A 19,189-nucleotide genomic window follows, 5' to 3' on the forward strand; every position below is an offset into this window, starting at 1 on the left:
TCCTATTTATGTAGTGATATTTAAACAAACTGTCCTCTCCTCTCCTGACCCCAGAGGGACTCAGAGAGAAAACAAGAACATGAGTTTATAAACTGAAGTCAGAACACGTGAACAGGTTTATCACAACATTCTGTACCCTGAGTGTAGAGATCCTCTTTCAGTATTAAACAGATGGTCGTTCTAGTATCTTTATACTACTAGTACTATCAACTCCCTCTCTCCAACACGGTCTCAGCAGATGTGTGTCTGACATGAGTCTGGTCCTGCTGGAGGTTTCTGCCTGTTAAAGGAAGTTTGTCCTTGCCACTGTAACTTGCTAAAGGCTGCAAAGTGCTCTGCTCATGGTGGATTAAGATGAGATCAGACTGAGTCCTGTCTGTAAGATGGGACTGGATCTGATCCTGTCTTGATGTTGGGTCTTTGTTAATAATAGTACACAGAGTACGGTCTAGACCTGCTCTGTTTGGAAAGAGTCTGAGGAGAACATTTGTAGGGATTTGGGGCTTTATAAATAAAGATTGATTGATAATAGGCCATCCTTAAATGAGGAGTGACGTAGGTCTTAGATGATGAGTTGACAGTGCATCATAAGTGCATGAGAGGACAGTTCATTAGTTGCCAGGTATCTTTAAGGATGTGTCTCTACACTGCACCCACTCAGAGAACAAACTCACAGGTGTGAACCTGGACAAGTGAAGGAATGGAGCCACCCTGACTTTTGAGCAAAGATACACAACCCAAATAAAAACATATGAAAGCTGTACTTTAATATAACATGAACATTATTACTAGGGATGTAAGGGAACGCTAAACCCATGTTTCTATTTGAATCCTGATTTTTAGTTCATGATACGATTTACTCACGATTCTCTAACGATTTTCAAGAAAACTGGATTTCACTCAAAATTTAAATAACTATTATTTTATTTCAATTCTCAGATACGGACAGTTGGGATATATATTTGTTCTCTTATATTTCTTTGTAAACAAAGTCATCTTTTTTCATTTTTAAGGTGTGTTGTAACTCAAAATTTCAGAACAATTCTAGAGAAATGGAAAGTGAACGATTCCCAAATGAAAGTATTAATTATTAAAACATATAAGGTAAATCAGCTTCTGCTCCTGGCTGTGAATTGATATGTTTTTCTTCAGGAGTATCAAGGAAAGACAAAATGCTGCCATGCCTCAGACTGTAAACACAAAGGTGCATCCTGACCTGCTCGGTCTTCACCTGCTGCCGCCATGTCTGTTACGCTCAACTCAGTGGCTGTTTCCGAAATCGCCTACTATACTAGCAGTACGTACTGATATGTCCAAAATTCAGTATGTAGTAAGTAGTATGTGAACAAGAGCAAAATCTGCAGTATGCCAAAACTCCCCGGATGTCTACTGATACGGGAAAATATCTCAGTGTGCATCGGACCAGTCTGCCTCGCGTACTGTTTCCCACAATGCACAGCGCTCGTTCTGCTTTTTCTTTTTCCTCATTTTTTGACGGGAGGAAATCCGTTTTTGGGTGCTGTGAAAGTTATCAAATTACATATAAACCACTTCCTAACTTTTTAAATCATAAGTGATGCTAAATAAGCTTTTTATTTATCGGCTTCGCCGTTGTTTACTTCCGCTTTCCGAAACTGGAAATCCAGCGAAGTCTGGCTCAGCATGCTGCATGACAGATCGGACAGAACAGTCATACTACATACTAAATTCAAACGCAGTATGTAGTAGGCAATACCTACTGCCTACTACATTAGTAAGTAGTATGTAGCAGGCCGTTTCAGAAACAGCCATAATGATGCTTAAAGGCACTATGAGGAGTTTTTAACTGGCTGAGAAACAGACTGAAATTGATACTGATGCCTCTTTATGACCCTCAAAAGCAAACAAGACCATCTACAACAACACTGATACTTTCTCTGTTGTCATTTTAATGTCTAAAACTGCTCTGAGGGGGTAGGTGTCAGAACAGGTGATTGACATCTCGCTTTAGAAACACCCTTTTATGGCTGTTTTCATTGCAAATAATCACATTGTAAGATAAGTCTAAATGTTAAAAGACAACAGAATGAGGTTATTGTCTGTAGACAATTATTTTGCATGTACAGGACAAGAGATAAGAGGTATCACTTTGTCCACAAGGGGGCGCCAGAATCGATAACAAGCAGAGTATATTATCAGTCCCTCCAGGAAGTTGCGATTTCGTGATCGCAACTATCAACGCAAATTCAACCAATCAGCGCGATTGTTTCGCGGCCTTGCAATTTTATACAATCACCGCACTTTGACCAATTACAATAATCTCAGCCCCTGTACGTCATCGGTTTCGTCATCAATTTAACTTCCTTGGAACATAAACATAAGTCCTCACTTGATCGCCACTTTTCAACAGCAAAACACGCACAGAGAACGGGTGATGAGAGGGGACAGCAGGCAGGACAAGTGACCATGACAACGTTGTTATTTATAGATTGAGGGGCTCAGTGTTAGCTTGGTCTCTACCTGCAGCAGGTGTGCTTTATGAACCAGCTCTCCTCACCTCCATGCATCTGTCTCATCTTCATTGATGATTTTTACCCCCGGTGTGCGTTAGTGTCAAAGAAACAACGGGGGGACGTCTGTTTAATATTTGAGGTTTGACGTTGTTGCCGCCATCACCGTAAAAAGCTCCTCGTCTACAGCTTGATTTAATCCAGTTTGGTGAAACATCAGACACCTTTAGTAAGTTTTGATCAACTCCTAGTCATCAAAGGTGCAGATTCATTTCAGAGTGCGTGAACTGACAGTGCATCAGTCGCTGTGAGGTGCATTCAGGGACCGTCGTAAATGTGCAATACAGACCTTTCATGGCATTTTTCTGTGAATCAAGACAATCAAAATACAGTCAGTGGCCACATCAAGAATGTTTTCTAAAAATCTGTAATTTAGCGTTTTTACTTGTCCCTGAGATGTTATTGGAGGAAAAAAGCAAAAAAAAAAAAAAAAATCGCAACTTTCACCGCAATTTTTTCAAAAAGCTGTCGCAAATTCAGGCTTTTTGGGCCGCAACAATCACAAAAAAATCCCGCGAAATCCTGGAGGGACTGTATAATACAGATAGCGCCTTCTGCTGTTTAAAAATAATCCACCCTATTTTAATCCACCCTTATTTGTATATATTTTTCACTGTCTTGTGATATATCCTTACATCCCTACAGGTTACATTTTCTTCGTTAAATCTGGGGATTATTGTGACTCCAGTTTTGACACGCTGTTGATCCAGTGTGCAGGTATACACCTGGAGGCAGTGTAAATCTGTCTCTGTCTACACACCTGAGTACAGGATTTAAGGTTCAGGTGTCATCACTCAGCAGGAACCGTTCAAACTGAGTCCACATCAGGTAATCTCAGGTCGATATAATCCAGTCAATGGTCAGTCTGCATTTTGAGGTTACATTTTCAGCTCTCTTCTTCTTGCTCAGTTGAGTATGACCTCATTGTTGAGGCTCCAGGATGGTTGTGCCTTCCCATGATGCCCTGTAATATAGTCGGATCAGGAGGGTGTGACTGCATGCAGACCGGGTGTGGCCTCTCCGTCTGAAGGCCTTGTGGTTTGTTTGCTTGGATGAAACCGCAGACCAGAGCATTGTTCTTTCTCAGAAAACCAGACTCTTGTTTACCCTCAGTCTTAAAAATGCTACCATATATGTTTGTTTGTACAACATTCTGCGTCTCAGTAAGAAGTTATTACATGCTCTAAAAAAAGAAAGAATGCAGTTTGAAGTAGGGGCCTGAATGTCGTCATTCCAGTCCTTCGAAGGAGCTTAGACTGCTTAGATTAGCTTAGATTGTCTCATTAAACTTTAAACCCTTGCAACTTTTTTGCAGAGCGACTCATTCATTCATGCAGAAACTCCCCCTCACTGAGCCTGCGGAGGAACCTGTCCATGAGAGAGATGTGTGGTGCTCGTTGCACAGCGACAGATTTGAGGTCATTCATTCTGTCATGACTGGAAGCTGAAACAAAAGAGAGGATGTCTGAGTCAACAACAGCGCTGCTAGTTTGATGAATCATGAATTTCGACCTTAAACAGCCCCAGCAGACTTCAGTGTTTCTGGCAGCAGAGACTAGTGCACGATGACAGTCAGCAGAAAGCTGGAAGTCTTATTTTCAAGGATTTGAGAGGAGGAAACAAAACAGGTTGCATGTGTGTGTCAAAAGTGCCATGGTTATAAACTACAGAAGGCCAAAGCTGTGTTTTTAGACACTTTTTTAAAGTGTAAATATACTGCTGGATGGATGTTTTGACTATCAGAGGTGATGAAACATGTTTATTAGCGCCTGAGGATCACGACCTTCTCCCTGAGTGTGACTTCAGTAAATATTTAACCGGGAGCATCAGAACAGAAAGGTTGCAAACACTGCACGTCTACACGTCAACCACTTATTAGCTGAGATGAGCCGGGTTATTCAGCGCTGAAATCACTTGTTATTCTCGTTATATGGGAGCTGGCAGCTGAGCGTCGGGCCAGGTGGTCAGGATTAGGTGGCGTGCCAGCTGGAGCCATAGCCAAGTGCCACTTGATCATTTTCTGCCAGGTTTCATTCCTGTTAGCAGAACCCTGCCCTCTCCTGTTCAGTAGATCCTTCTACGGCTAACTGAGGAAATGAACCTTCATCCTAACTACAAGCAGACTGCTGATTAAAGTTGGTGTGTGTTTGGTGTGTGTGTGTGTTTGCAGGTGGAGCAGGTGCGTCTGTTGGATCGCTTCAGCAACAAATCCACGAATGGCACACTGTACCTCACGGCCACACATCTCATCTTCGTGGAGAGCAGCTCGAACAACTCGGCCTCTGCAGGACAGGAGGTCTGGGTGAGTACCGCTCGCTCCGGACCGTTTCCTGTCGGCTGCACAGGTGTCTCTAAAAGTCCAGTATATGTGGGTGTAACCAGAATAAATGCACCACTGGTATTTCCTCCACCAATCATGCTATCTCAAACCATCATGAGTGATTCTAACACACCAGGGCCAAGTTAGATGTGAAGCTGAAGGATCTCTGCGTTGAAGAGATGATAGGATAACAACCACACTGAGTCTTTTGAATACGTGACGTGTGTGTGATCTAGTTCTTCCTCATATCGCTCTTTCTATTCAGCATTAATTACTCTGTTTTGGGGTTTTGACCAATCAGAATCAAGTATTTAACACAGCCAGGTCATCAGTAAGAAAGCCAGTTCATAACTTCTCTTATTACAGGGCTGTTACTTGATTCTGATTAGTTAATGCTCCAAAGTAGTTTATATTTGGGCATTTTTGCCTTTATTGGATCGTACAGCTGAAGAGAGACAGGAAATGTGGGAAGCAGAGAGAGGGGGAAGACGAGGGGGAAGACGAGGGGGAAGACGAGGGGGAAGACGAGGGGGAAGACCGCCCCAAGGAGGTCCATAACCTCTGCACGAGGGGCCATGCCTTAACTACTAGGCCCCTCTTAATGTAATTATTTTAGTCCCCTATAGGACAAAAAAAATAACATTACTAATAATAAAAAAAGAAAAATAAACCCCCTCCCCATTCCGGAGGTTTCCAACGCATTGCAATGATCTTTTTCACTGCTGTAAGACCAGCTAGTACCACCCTTTTCTTATTCAGTGTCAAGTCTATATTATCAAGATCATTTATTATAAGTGTAACAGGGGACAGAGGTAAACTGATCTCAAACATCTCAGATAAATTGGAGGCAACCATCTCCCAAAAACAGGCCACAGGAGAGCTTTCCCAAAACATGTGAGCTACCGGAGGCGTTCTTAGAGCACAAAGTGCATGTACGGTCAGAAATCACTTTCACTGAACAAAGCTTCCTTGGTGTTAGATAAACTCTAGGAACAAAGTTGTAATGTATTAGCTGATGATCTGGGTTCCTGGATGTCAAGAGAATGTTTGCACAGACTTTATCCCAATCAAAAGGCACAGCCTTCTTTTTGACTTTTCCCACACAGAATACGCTCGACGAGTGACGCATTTGACTCTTCAAATAAAGCAAAATGAGACTTCTGTAAGAAAGCACTACCTACACATCTACAAGATAAGATCAGCAAAGAGACAAGATGCACTGCTTTCTCCACAGAGGGCACCAAAAAATTAAACAAACCAAAAGTTCCTTACAGGAGCTTTAAGTCATTCATTCCTAACCTGGGGTCCAGGCCCCTCCTGAGAGGACAGCAGAGATCTCAGGTTGGGGCACAAAGCACTATTGCTTTGTCTGCATTGAGGTTGTCAAAATTACATGTACCAGTAATCTTAAATCAGGAAAACAAACTTGCTGGATAGTTAAAGTATCCGTCTAGATTAAAAATGTGTAAAAAAACAAACATTATTTTCCTGACTTCTTCTGGTAAGATCGTTAAAATTGATGTTCACTCTGACAGAAATGCATCTCTGTTTTTCTGTGAGGGTGAAAAGGAGAAAATGTTGAGACCATAGACTGTACAATAAATGGACGTAGTATCCGTGACGTCACCCGTCTGTTTCTGAAGCGCTGTTTTGAGGCCGATTATCGGCGGGAGCCATATTGGAAATGTTGAACTCAACCTAACGTCTGTTGAGCTAGTATGAGGTAAAGAGGCGGGCCTTTAGCCTCCTCGCTAACAGCTACAGCGCAAAACTACAGGCATCACTCATAAGTTTAATATCTTAAAAATGAGAAGTCAATACATAATACAATTCACCCCCGCACAGTGCTGTGCTGATAGAGAATGTCTTTGAATGGGTGTGTATGTGGTTTTCTTTGTTTCTGCAGCCAGCCTCAAGTGGACACTCGAGGAATTGCAGTTTTTAACACTTCCACATGAGCTTCATATTTTCAGACTGGAGGTTGCTGCTTAGTATGCATGCACCTGTAGGTGTGTGTGCGTGTTTGTGCACATGCATGAAAGGCAACGGGTGTTAAACTGAATCAATCTCAGAAATCCCAGCCTGCCCGGGGGAGCTGTATATGAAAATGGGACTGAACGGGTGTCAGGTGTTTCCATTGTGGGTGCGTTGATGTGTGTATTTACATGTATGTTTGAGTGTTCCTGTATGCCTATATAAAATGTGGGCCAAGCAGCTAACGATGACGATGGACATACAGTCATGGCCAAAAGTTTTGAGAATGACACAACTATTAATTTTCACAAAGTCTGCTGTTTCAGTTTTTATAATGGCAATTTGCATATACTCCAGAATGTTATGCACGCACAGTGAGGCGAAGACTTTTGGAGGAAGGCCTGGTGTCAAGGAGGGCAGCAAAGAAGCCACTTCTCTCCAGTAAAAACATCAGGGACAGACTGATATTCTGCAGAAGGTACAGGGACTGGACTGCTGAGGACTGGGGTAAAGTCATTTTCTGTGATGAATCCCCTTTCCGATTGTTTGGGGCATCTGGAGTAAGGCTTGTTCGGAGAAGACGAGGTGAGCGCTACCATCAGTCCTGTCTCTTGCCAACAGTGAAGCATCCTGAGACCATTCATGTGTGGGGTTGCTTTTCGGTCAAGGGAGTGGGCTCTCTCACAATCTTGCCTAAAAACACAGCCATGAATAAAGAATGGTACCAGAACGTCCTCCCAGAGCAACTTCTCCCAACCATCCAAGGGCAGTTTGGTGATGAAGAATGCCTTTTCCAGCATGATGGAGCACCTTGCCATAAAGCAAAAGTCATAACAAAATGGCTCGGGGAACAAAACATTAAGATTTTGGGCCCTTGGCCAGGAAACTCCCCAGATCTTAATCCCATTGAGAACTTGTGTTCAATCCTCAAGAGGCGGGTGGACAATCAAAAACCCACAAATTCTGACAAACTCCAAGCATTGATTATGCAAGAATGGACTGCCATCAGTCAGGATTTGGTCCAGAAGTTGATTGACAGCATGCCAGGGAGAATTGCAGAGGTCTTGAAAAAGAAGGGTCAACACTGCAAATATTGACTTATTGCATGAATTCTGTGTAATTCTCAATAAAAGCTTTTGATACTTATGAAATGCTTGTAATTGTATTTCATTATACCATAGAAACATCTGACAAAAACACCTAAAAACCCTGAAGCAGCAGACTTTGTGAAAATGTAATATTTGTGTCATTCTCAAAACTTTTGGCCATGACTGTATATGCTGTCCCAACATATGGGATTATTATTATTATTATTATTATTATTCCACATGGGCTTCATATTTTAAGACTGGAGGTTGCTGCTTGGTTGAGAGCTACTGCCTTCAGTAATGGGCAGGGAAATGTATAGCAAGTCTCTGGGTTAAAGTAATCCAATACATTGTTATCCTGACTCATGTGATACAGTTATTGTACTGCTGGCTCCAAATATGAATATTTAACTGGGAAATAAATGAACCTTCCAGTTTTGCTCCCCACATCACTACCTCATGTCTCCACACAGTGAGGCTAATGACACTAATCATGCACTATCTAAGTCAATCAGACATCATTATGCATTATTACATGGTCGTTTTGCAGTTCTTAATACACTGCAGTATTGCAGTATGAAGACATCATTGTTTCTGTTCTTGTGTTTCATGTTGTGAGTTACCCAGCTTCAGTCAGCAGGCTGTTAGAGCAGATTGGAACCACACTTGTTATCTGTGTCCTGCTCACCCTGTCGGGGTTCCTCTTCCTCTGACAACACACTCGCTTTCTTTATCCCTTACGTTTGCATAATGTATGCACTCCACATTTGAATGTAATATACTGTACTGTGAAATGTTTCCTGCAGCTTCTCTCAAACATTTCTCTCTGCACACTGCAGCCAGTGTTACCTTTATCAAGTTTCCGCTCCACACTTTGTGAAAGGCTTCAAACTCTAGATGTGTATGGAGGTCATGACCAGTATTTAAATTGCAAATGAACGCTGTGAATAGCAGTTTCCACTTCCAGGAAGTGTGTAATCTAATCCAGGATGAGCATGTGCTGTTGATGTGTTGAGCAAAAGGAAAGAACATGCAAGCTTGTGTGTGAAAATAAGAAAAGGGAAGTAGGGCAGAGGTCCATGAGCTTTATCAAACGTATCAGACGGTCATGTTAGGCTGCTGTGTGAGCAGGTGAAGCAGGTGAGGCAGGTGTGTGTCTGTTTTCTTCCTCCACCTGTAAGAGGATTAGTTATAACACCAAGCGAGCTGGGTTGTTGATGTACGGCAACAGCAATTAGTGCCGTGTCCTGATTGTCACTTTATTTATGTTTCAGTGGCAGCACAACAAGAAAAGAAGAACTTACACCAGGAGCTTTCAAGATGCTGAATTTTAACTTCTTTTGATGCAACTTCAACATATTTGCACACTTGCTGAAACATCATACTTGTCCTGTTAGTTGTAAAAACAGGCCTCTTGTCTGCAAACCGCCACAGTGACAGGTCTGCGTAGTAGAAAGGAAGCGTGGTTGAAAATGCTTTGTGCAGCAGATCTCCTTCCTCCTCCTCCTCCTCCTCCTCCTCCTCCTCCTCCTCCTCCTCCTCCTCCCTCCACCAAGCTTCCTGCTCAATGTGCTGAGAGAAGGGGAAATTCTGTCTTCATGTTTGAGGCTAAATGTCTTCCGGAGCTTGCTCTGATTTCGCCGCTTGTACTCCTCTGAGTTGTTTGTAGATGCATGATGTGTCTGTATTTGTGGAGGCACTTTAATGAGTCTGCTGGTCAGAGAGGGAGTGTGATAAACTGTCGTTGTGTCTCATGAAATATTTAAGTGCAGTTGAGTTTCTGCCTCTTAACAGCTGGTACAGCACACTCTTTGTGTGTGTGTGAGCGTGTGTGTGACAGGGTGTTTCAGTGATCATTACCCATGCAGATTAATGTGCATCTTTATGAATCCCTGTGGTTTGAGATCCCCCTGGACTTCAGACTGCCCTCATTAAGTATGCTGATGTGCTGTTTTGTCCTTCTTGCCCTCTGGACTTCACTCCACTCAGGAGATGTATGAACACAGGGTGATGTGGGGTAAACTGCAGCTTCTTTCAAACTCTCTTGTGTTCATTATGCCTGCTCATGATATCTACAGTTTAAAGAAGTATTTGTTTGTCATTCTTGTTGGCTTCACACATCATTATCATGAGTTGAAAGCATAAAGCTTCCTCCTACAAGTGTCCACCAATATTTTGGACATGCCATCAGATTCTCTAGGTGCATTTCGACCAAGAGTTCTGGGGTCTTTAAGCCCCCAGAACTACTTTACCCTGGAACTAAAAGGTTCCTGTGCCCCCATTCTTGTCTGCGTTTCGACCGCGGGCTGAAGTCCGCAAATCAGGCCTGTGACATATGGAGAGAATAAAAATAAATGCACTACACCACCAGACCAGTAGAGGGCAGTAAAACTAGGAGGAAATAAGCGTGAATAGCAAAGACGTTTCAACACGGCTTTAAAATCCTTTTGAACTCAAAAAGCCGTGGCAGAGATCGGCCGGTGTTTTGGTTTAAACGGCGACCCTGTTAACTGGAGACTCTCAGCCGAATGCTTCCCTCATAAACGTCTTTAGACGATCATTAAATATCTGATGAGGATATTTTAAAATCTTAATAAAAGCTTAACTAGTTTGCATTCCCAGGAACTCCCTGGGCGTTTGTCGACCACAAGAACTTTACCCTGGAACTAGGGACTTTACCCCTGAACTACGTGCGTTTTGAGCGGAGGACCGAGGGTTTATATTTAGTTCCGGGGTGTATAATCTCCCCCCTAAAAAGTCCCTGCTTTGGGAGCAGTACTTTTCAAAGGTCCCGGGACTTTCGGGGGGCAGGGCCTGCAATGCTGAACGTGTCTGATTGGTAGATTAACCGCAGTGTTTTTATTCCGCCCACCGTCCACAATAACATCACACACACATCTGTGATTCACTTGATTTCTCTTTCTTTCATTAGTTTTTATTTGTTCTATCTTTTTTGTATGTGTGTGTACTTTTCAAAAGAAGAAGCTGTGATTCTCTTGATTTAGCAGCTTGTAACAGTAGTCTTCTTTCAGCCCACCGTGAATGCGTCTCTCCCGGTGTTCTGGTTTTAAAAGTGACCCTGTAAACTGGAGACCTTCAGCTGAACGTGTCAGTGTTTGTGGAGTTTACACAGCTGTTGAAACACAGAGGGAGTTCCTGGGAATGCAAACTAGTTTAGTTTTTATTAAGATTTCAAAATATCCTCATCAGATATTTAATGATCGTCTAAAGACGTTTATGAGGGATGCATCCGGCTGAAAGTCTCCAGTTCACATGGTCGCTGTTTAAACCAAAACACCGGCCGATCTCTGCCACGGCTTTTTGAGTTCAAAAGGATTTTAAAGCCGTGTTGAAACGTCTTTGCTACTCGCGCTTATCTCCTCTCACGTGTTGATTCAGTGAATCCATCTGTGATGAAATATAGCACCATCTAAAACAGCACCAGCTGAGTCTCTTCATGCTAACAGGCTAACTGTTGTGTTGCTCATAATGATACCTGCCTGTCCGTCTGCTTCTATGGTGTCATCTGTGATGAATGGCATTCGTCTTTGTTTTACTGCCCTCTACTGGTCTGGTGGTGTAGTGCATTTACTTTTTTATTTTCTCCATACGTCACTGGCCTGATTTGCACAATCTACCCGGGACTTCAGCCCGTGGTCGAAACGCAGACAACAATGGGGGCACAGGAACCTTTTAGGGGAAAGTAGTTCAGGGGGCTAAAAGACCCAGGAACTCTTGGTCGAAATGCACCTTTAATCACACAATTTACAATGGTGAGTATTGTAGCTGTCACCTGTGATGAACTAGACTGCATCTCAAGGTTTCAGTGTAGAAACAGCAGCATGTCTATAAACTACATCACCATAATCTATAAATAAACTATATTGTCTTATTACAACAACCCAGTAAAGGATAGTGTTTGGTGAACAGCTAATTCCGCTTTGAGGTCTTGTCTCACCCTGAAGTCAGTTAAGTTCAAATTAAATTCAAACAACTTTATTGATCCCTCGAGGGGCAATTTGTTTTGAGCTGCTTTTACAAAAATAACATAAATACAAATAGAGACATGTGGACAACAAGGAGTTGTACACAGGCTCTACAGTATACTGATGGTACAAGTAGACTGATCAGTAAAAGATGGGTAGAATGAAATCAGTAAAGGATAAAAGAGTCAGTCTGGTAAAAAACTATACAATTACATCAAATTAACTTAAGGAGAATTGAATAATCTAACTCCAGAGAGGATAAACAACTTAGAGCAGCGGTTCTTTCTAAAAACAGACGAAGCAAAACGACGTCCTGAAGGCATTCACTGGAAAGAACAAGACCGGAAGAAACTAAAATACTTCCAGCCTTGAGGAGGATCTGCTGATCACAAAAAGAGTTCAGATCTCTCTGTTTGGTGTTCAAACAGGTTTCAACTACACTGTTCAGGCTGTTTCTGTCCCTGACTGAGAGGCTGTGAATAAGACTCTGAATAAAAGACTGATCAAATCAACAGAGAATAACAGGACTGACTGAAAAGATGAATCCTCTGTTGACCCCTCTTCACTATAGCCTCAGTGTTCACATCAAATTTAAGCTGATCGTACAAATACGTCCCTAAGTATTCGTATGATCTTACAAGCTCAACTTTGATGTTATGAACGATGCCCTTCTTCGCTACCTCCGGCTTGCGTCTTAAATCAAAAGTAATTTCCTTGGTGTAAGACACATTATGATTTAAAAAGCTGTCATCACACTAAGAAATAAAAACCTGATAAAGCACTCCCATGGTCCGATACTGGACCTTAGAGGAGGGTCAGAAGAGAAGTATCATCTGAGTGATGGATTCTTCTCTGCCTGTTGCGGTGGATTGAACATGAAACTGTCCTCATTCAGCTCTCCTTCTTCTCTGAGCTCTGTGGTTTACACACCTTTAAAAAGAAACTAATGTCACAACTTTGAACCCTGCTGCTATCATCACCACCGCTCATGGTTTAACTTTCTTTGTAGAGACCGCTAACCTAAAGGTTCTCTCACCTGCTCCACTCCTTCATCATATTGATGGACAGGATCCAAGATGAAAATATCCATAACCTGCCAATTTAGCATGCTAACTGAAGCTAACGTTTTAGCTACGTTATTTATTAATATGATGCTAACAGAAGCTAACGGTTTTACCTCACCTTACGGTCTGTGGTGTCAACAAGCAGAAGCTAAATGTGTCTGAACTCTTTTCTGTGGATTGATTTGACATGTGATCAGATTGTCTCTGGTGTTGCTCATGTCAGTGAAAGTTAATAACCGTTGTCAAGGGGTTTTGACCAATCAGAATCAAGCGTCTTACACAACCGGAAGATCAGTTAGAAAGCCAGATAAGAAACATCATTAACCCTGTCTTTCTGTCTTCTCCCTCCTCTTCCTCTGCAGATATTGCATCACCACATAGCGTCTGTGGAGAAGCTCTCCTTGACCACCACAGGTTGTCCTCTGGTCATCCAGTGTCGCAACTTCCGGGTGGTTCATTTTGTGGTTCAGCGAGAAAGAGACTGCCACGACATTTACAGCTCTCTGCTGCGTCTCCTACGGCCGGGTGGGTTTCTGTTTCAAGATCTGTGTGTCCATAACATTCAAAAGTTTACACCTGCCTCTGTCTTCTTTCTCCTCACCATGAAGTTCTCTATCTGCATTTACGTGTCTTCATAACAGACCGTGTTACATTAACGCTCTGTCTCTGGTGTCTGCAGTCTCCTATGAGGAGCTCTATGCGTTCTCCTACAACCCCAAACAGAATGACCAACAGAGAGAGGAAGGATGGCAGCTCATCGACCTGGGGGCGGAGTTTGAGAGGATGGGCGTCCCCTGCGACCAATGGCAGCTCACCGACGTCAACAGAAACTACAAGGTACAGAGTTAGCAGCATCTTGTGAAATGTTAAATGTTTTTCCTCTGAAGTGCAACGTTTAGAAAAGTGAGCAGAAGACAAAACACAAGCATTTTGTTTCTGACGGTGTGAAAATGTTAAAGGTAATACAATAGTTTCTCCGGTTTAAGATCCTACCCACTCAGGACAGAGTGGAGAAACACACCAGAACTGTTCCCCAGCTCTGGTACCTTGTAGAATCTGTTCATGCAAATTCCAAATTGTTATTCAGCAAGCATCCTGACCAGTTAAAGCTGACTGTCATTGAACCTTTGTACTGTCTCTGTGCAGCATAAACACCACCTGCTGCAAAGACAGAAAGTTTCACAGGGCACTCTGTCACATGGTAGAGTAATAAAGCCATGCCCTTTAATGTGGTTGTACGTTTTTACTCTTTATTGTGTTTTATGCAAACAAAGTCAGGGCTTGTCCGCTCAAACATGGGATCAGAAGGTTTTAATACACTGTCTGTGACTGAGGGTGTGGTGCTCTATTAGGAAATCATTTTATACAGTGTGTAAAGAAACACGTTTGATGTTACAACCAGTTATGAGAACATTGCACATGTGGATCCAGAAGAGGGCGCTGCAGTTCACTGTTACACTTCTGAAATCTGAGAAGTATTCAGTCCAAGAAAAGGACACCAGAGAACAGAAACACCCACTGTGAAGAAGTGATCGCCTGCCAAAGAGGGATGAATATTTAATAACCCCTGACTACAGCTTTGTCTCATTCTTGTTAAAAGTTTACACACAGAACAGTTTTTAAAGACATAAGATCTAGTCCCATCTTACAGATATGACTCAGTCTGATCTCATCTTAATCCACCATGAGCAGAGCACTTTGCAGCATTTAGCAAGTTACAGTGGCAAGGACAAACTTCCTTTAACAGGCAGAAACCTCCAGCAGGACCAGACTCATGTTAGACACACATCTGCTGAGATCATGTTGGAGAGAGGGATAGAGGGAGATGAAGAGAGAGAGAGTGATGATAGTGGTGAGACGGATAGTAGTAGTTGTAGCAGCTGGAGTCTGGCATGTCCACAGCAGCAGAGATCCAGAGGAACCTACAAGACAAGGGAGCTCAGGGACTGCAGAAAGGTCTATGGTTAGTAACTTTAATGGGACAGGGAGAGTTAAAGTAAGAGACAGGCAGAGAGAGGAGAGAGAGGGAAAGGCAGGATCCCAGTGTGTCAGTCTAAGCCTATAGCAGCATAACTAAGAGCTGGTCCAAGCCTGATCCAGCTCTAACTATAAGCTTTATCAAAAAGGAAAGTTTGAAGCCTACTCTTAAAAGTAGGGAGGGTGTCTGCCTCCAGGACCCTGACTGGTAGATGACTCCAAAGTAGAGGGGCCTGATAACCTACCATACTACTTTTAGAGACTTTAAAGTAGAATAATCTCCCGTTCTGAACTATCAATAAATATATTTTCTTATTAGGACCATTTTCAGTTTTTATCTGAGGCTCACACACCAGGAGAGATCTGCACGTGTGTGATGTGTGTGTTCTGTGTTCCGTTCTCCAGGTGTGTGAGACATATCCAAAGGACCTGTACGTTCCCATCACAGCCAGTAAGCCTATCATCGTGGGGAGTTCCAAGTTCAGAAGCAAAGGACGCTTCCCTGTACTCACATACTTCTACCAGGAAAAGAAGGTAAATCGTCAGAGCCTGCAGGAGTTTTACAAACACGTTCAGGTGTTGTAAAAAGCACTCCTCAGGTCCTTTTCTTTGTTGTGGTGTAATGAGAGAGTAAAGGGGAAGAAAACAACCGTGGGAAATAGGAAGGACTGTCCATGTCATCATTAGCACAGCGATGATGCTGTTTCCCCTGAAGACTAGTCTTCTTCAGCTGGAGCAGAAGTTTCACCTTTTTGAAATGACAGCCACATCAACACTTTTCTTAAAGCCCTAATAGAAACAGAAATAGAAGTATTGTTTTTCCACCAGGGGGAGCTACAGGGGAGGCATCAGGATTCATATAAACAAATGTGTGTGCTCTCTGCAACCAGAGCCTTTGGCAAATATCGAGGGAGTGTATGCAACAATAAATGCAAAGCTGAGTTTGTGGCCTCGGGGTGGTTGTAAATGAAATGTCATCAGGTGTCTACCTACGTTCACTGGTTCACACCTTTCATAGAAATCTGCCTGTTACAGCTTCTACTTTTTTGTTTGCACATGGAAAGTTTAACCTTTACATTACTGATGGATTAAAGGTCAGAGATTATTAAATTATTAGGTATCACTGATCACAGTGTCCTGATCCAGACATCTGCATAGATTTTAAAGGAATGGATTAACACATTGACAGCACTGGGCTTTGTTTTCAAATATTACAATCCAAAGTAAGGTTTTTTTTATTTTGTTTATTTTATACATATATATATATATATATTTTTTTTTTGTAACAGAACCAAAACAAACAATAAACAAAAATAGAAAAGCAAAGCCTCTCCCGCCTCCATCAACCATCAAACCAGTTCCTGCCCCAATCTCCCTAAATGGAAGACAAAAAAAAGATATCAAACAGAAGGGAGAGTCAGCCACTCAACATATCATGGAACATTTGTAAACGATCAGATTTCATCTGACTGTAAACCAGGAAGGCAAAACCAAGAGTTTCATTAAAATAAATGGACAAATTAAAAGAGTGACATTTTGACAAGAACCGGAGTGATCATGGCATACATACACATGCATATATCCACACACATATATTTACCTATATATGCACACATACGTACACATCTGCACATATTTCTGCTGTTTTAATTAATTAACACTTTTGTTGTTGTTAATAGCTATAGTGATATTAAATAATTTTCCAGTGAAGCCCATGTTTCTGTGTATTCCTGCTAACTTTATATTATTTAAGACTTGATGTTAATTCTGTCCATTTTCCAAACTTACAATTAAAATCTAGCTCCAGGGGCGCTGGTGGCCTAGCGGTCTAAGCGCCCCATGTATAGAGGCTTTGGTCCTCGTCGTAGAGGTCGGCGGTTCGACTCCTAGCTGGTCGACCATTTGCTGCATGTCTTCCCCTGCTCTCTGTTCCCCACATTTCCTGTCCCTCTTCAGCTGTCCTTTCAATAAAGGCAAAAAAAGCCCCAAAATCCAAATTAATAATCTAGCTCCAAGAAGATTAATCAGCAGTGTTTTGTGATTTGTTGTTGTTGTTGTTTTTGTTGTTGTTTTACCATCCTTGTTCTGATCAGTAGACTCTGTTCCCCCTGACAGGCGGCAGTGTGTCGGTGCAGCCAGCCTCTCTCTGGCTTCAGTGCACGATGCTTGGAGGATGAAAGCATGCTGCAGGCCATCAGCAAGGCCAATCACAACAGCCGATTCGTCTACGTCATGGATACCCGGCCAAAGGTAATACTTCAACTCTTTCCTGATAACACATGCAAGTAAGTTTTGTTCACATATGTAAAGTATTTAGAGTTGAAATGTGATGTGAAGTTACAGTTTATTCAATCCAATCCACTTTATTTATATAGCACATTTAAAAAAACAATCAAGTTTAGCAAAGTGCTGCACAGGGAGGTATGTTGCTGCCTCTCTTGGCCAGGTCACCCTTGTGAAAGAGGTCTTGATCTCAGTGGGTCTTTTATCTGGTTAAATAAAGGTTTAATAAAAAATAAATAACATAAGTTAAAACACACAGAACATAAAACACTGTCAGAGAATAAAATAGAATAAGATAAAAGAATCATAATAAAAACACAAAAAATAGTTTAAAAAATAGTTTAAAAAATACACAAATAATAAAATAAATAATAGAAAATAATTAAAATAAAAACACAGTAAGAGCAAATAAAGATCCAATAAGGAACAGACAGAGACCACACAACTGTCATGCTGGGTTAAAAGCCAAGGAGTAAAAATATGTTTTAAGACGGGATTTAAAAGTTAGTAATGTTGGGGACAATCTATCATGGGGGGACAGCTTGTTCCACAGTTTGGGGTTCCACTGCCGAGAAGGCATGGTCCCCCTGGTTTTCAGCCTGGTCTTAGGGATCACAAGAAGCAGCTGATCAGCAGACCTCAAAGATCTTGTGGGAGTGTAGCTTTGCAGGAGGTCAGAAATATACTGTGGAGCTTCTCCATTTAAAGATTTAAAAACAAACAATCAAATCTTAAAATGAATCCTTAAATGAACAGGGAGCCAGTGGAGGGAGGCGAGGATGGGGGTTATGTGCTCTCACTTACGGGTGCCAGTTAGAAGACGAGCAGCAGCTCGTGATACAAAGCATGTATCACTTTCTCAAAATCATTAAAAGATAAAAACGTCAAATGGTAAAAACAAGATCAGACTTCAGAATGAATCTGTTTATCTAATTTAAAATCACCGTCCATTATAACACCAAGACTGGTTACAGTGGGTTTCAAGTAAGGGGAGCCCAGGTCCAGTATTGGGGCCTTACATGCAGCACTGAATTCAGGTCAAACACAATCATTTCAGTTTAGCAGAAGGTTGGGATCGTTGTCTTAAATGAGATTTTCGTTTTCCTGCAGTTGAATGCGCTCGCTAATCGTGCAGCGGGTAAAGGTTATGAAAACGAGGACAACTACTCCAACATCCGCTTCCAGTTTGTCGGCATTGAGAACATCCACGTCATGAGGACCAGCCTGCAGAAACTCCTCGAAGGTTAGACACGTTACACACTGTGACACAAACAGGGACACATGCAAAACAGAGAATGTTTTTGCATTATACTGAAATGACCTTCTGTGTGTGTCTCTCAGTGATCGGGACTCGGTCTCTGTCCATGAGCGACTACCTGGTTGGCCTGGAGAGCAGTGGCTGGCTGCGGCATATCAAGGCTGTTGTGGACGCAGCCGTCTTCCTCACCAAGGTCAGACATTTTGTCCTCTGCTGCTCGATTGTTTCTCTAAAGTGTAAATGACTCCTCATGCTCAAAGACAAGCAGCAGTATCATCTAAATGAAGTTTAAACGCTCTCCCCTCCAGGCGGTGACCTTGGAAGGAGCCAGTGTGTTGGTTCATTGTTCAGACGGATGGGACAGAACGGCCCAGGTCTGCTCTCTGGGATCCCTGCTCATGGACCCGTACTACCGCACCATCAAGGGCTTCATGGTACCAACGACAAACACACCGGCACATTAAAGAGCTGATCATCTTTTTTGTCTTGTAGATGAGTGTGGTTCTAATTCTTAAACTGCTATTCCTCTCATTTGTCTCCCAGGTTCTGATCGAGAAGGACTGGATCTCCTTCGGCCACAAGTTTGCCGACAGGTGAGGCGTTTTTGGAATGAGATCTTTGAGCGGAAAACGATGCATATTTCTTTACACTTATTTCATCACTGTCATGTTTTTTTTTAAAATGATTCTT

At 42.3% G+C, this 19,189-nt stretch overlaps 1 protein-coding gene across 1 annotated transcript in view; it reads left to right on the forward strand.

The window, feature by feature from the left end:
• The window catches only part of mtmr6 (myotubularin related protein 6), a 29,493-nt gene that overhangs the window by 1,494 nt on the left and 8,810 nt on the right, over positions 1-19,189 (forward strand). The window contains exons 2-10 of the mRNA XM_034706710.1: positions 4,720-4,851; positions 13,344-13,506; positions 13,661-13,818; positions 15,364-15,492; positions 17,074-17,208; positions 18,352-18,484; positions 18,583-18,692; positions 18,808-18,933; positions 19,043-19,092. Of these exons, the coding sequence (XP_034562601.1) occupies positions 4,720-4,851; positions 13,344-13,506; positions 13,661-13,818; positions 15,364-15,492; positions 17,074-17,208; positions 18,352-18,484; positions 18,583-18,692; positions 18,808-18,933; positions 19,043-19,092 (1,136 nt within the window). The remainder of the gene's footprint in view (positions 1-4,719; positions 4,852-13,343; positions 13,507-13,660; positions 13,819-15,363; positions 15,493-17,073; positions 17,209-18,351; positions 18,485-18,582; positions 18,693-18,807; positions 18,934-19,042; positions 19,093-19,189) is intronic.

The sequence above is a fragment of the Notolabrus celidotus genome, chromosome 17, assembly GCF_009762535.1.
Source record: "Notolabrus celidotus isolate fNotCel1 chromosome 17, fNotCel1.pri, whole genome shotgun sequence".
Taxonomy (NCBI): Eukaryota; Metazoa; Chordata; class Actinopteri; order Labriformes; family Labridae; genus Notolabrus; species Notolabrus celidotus.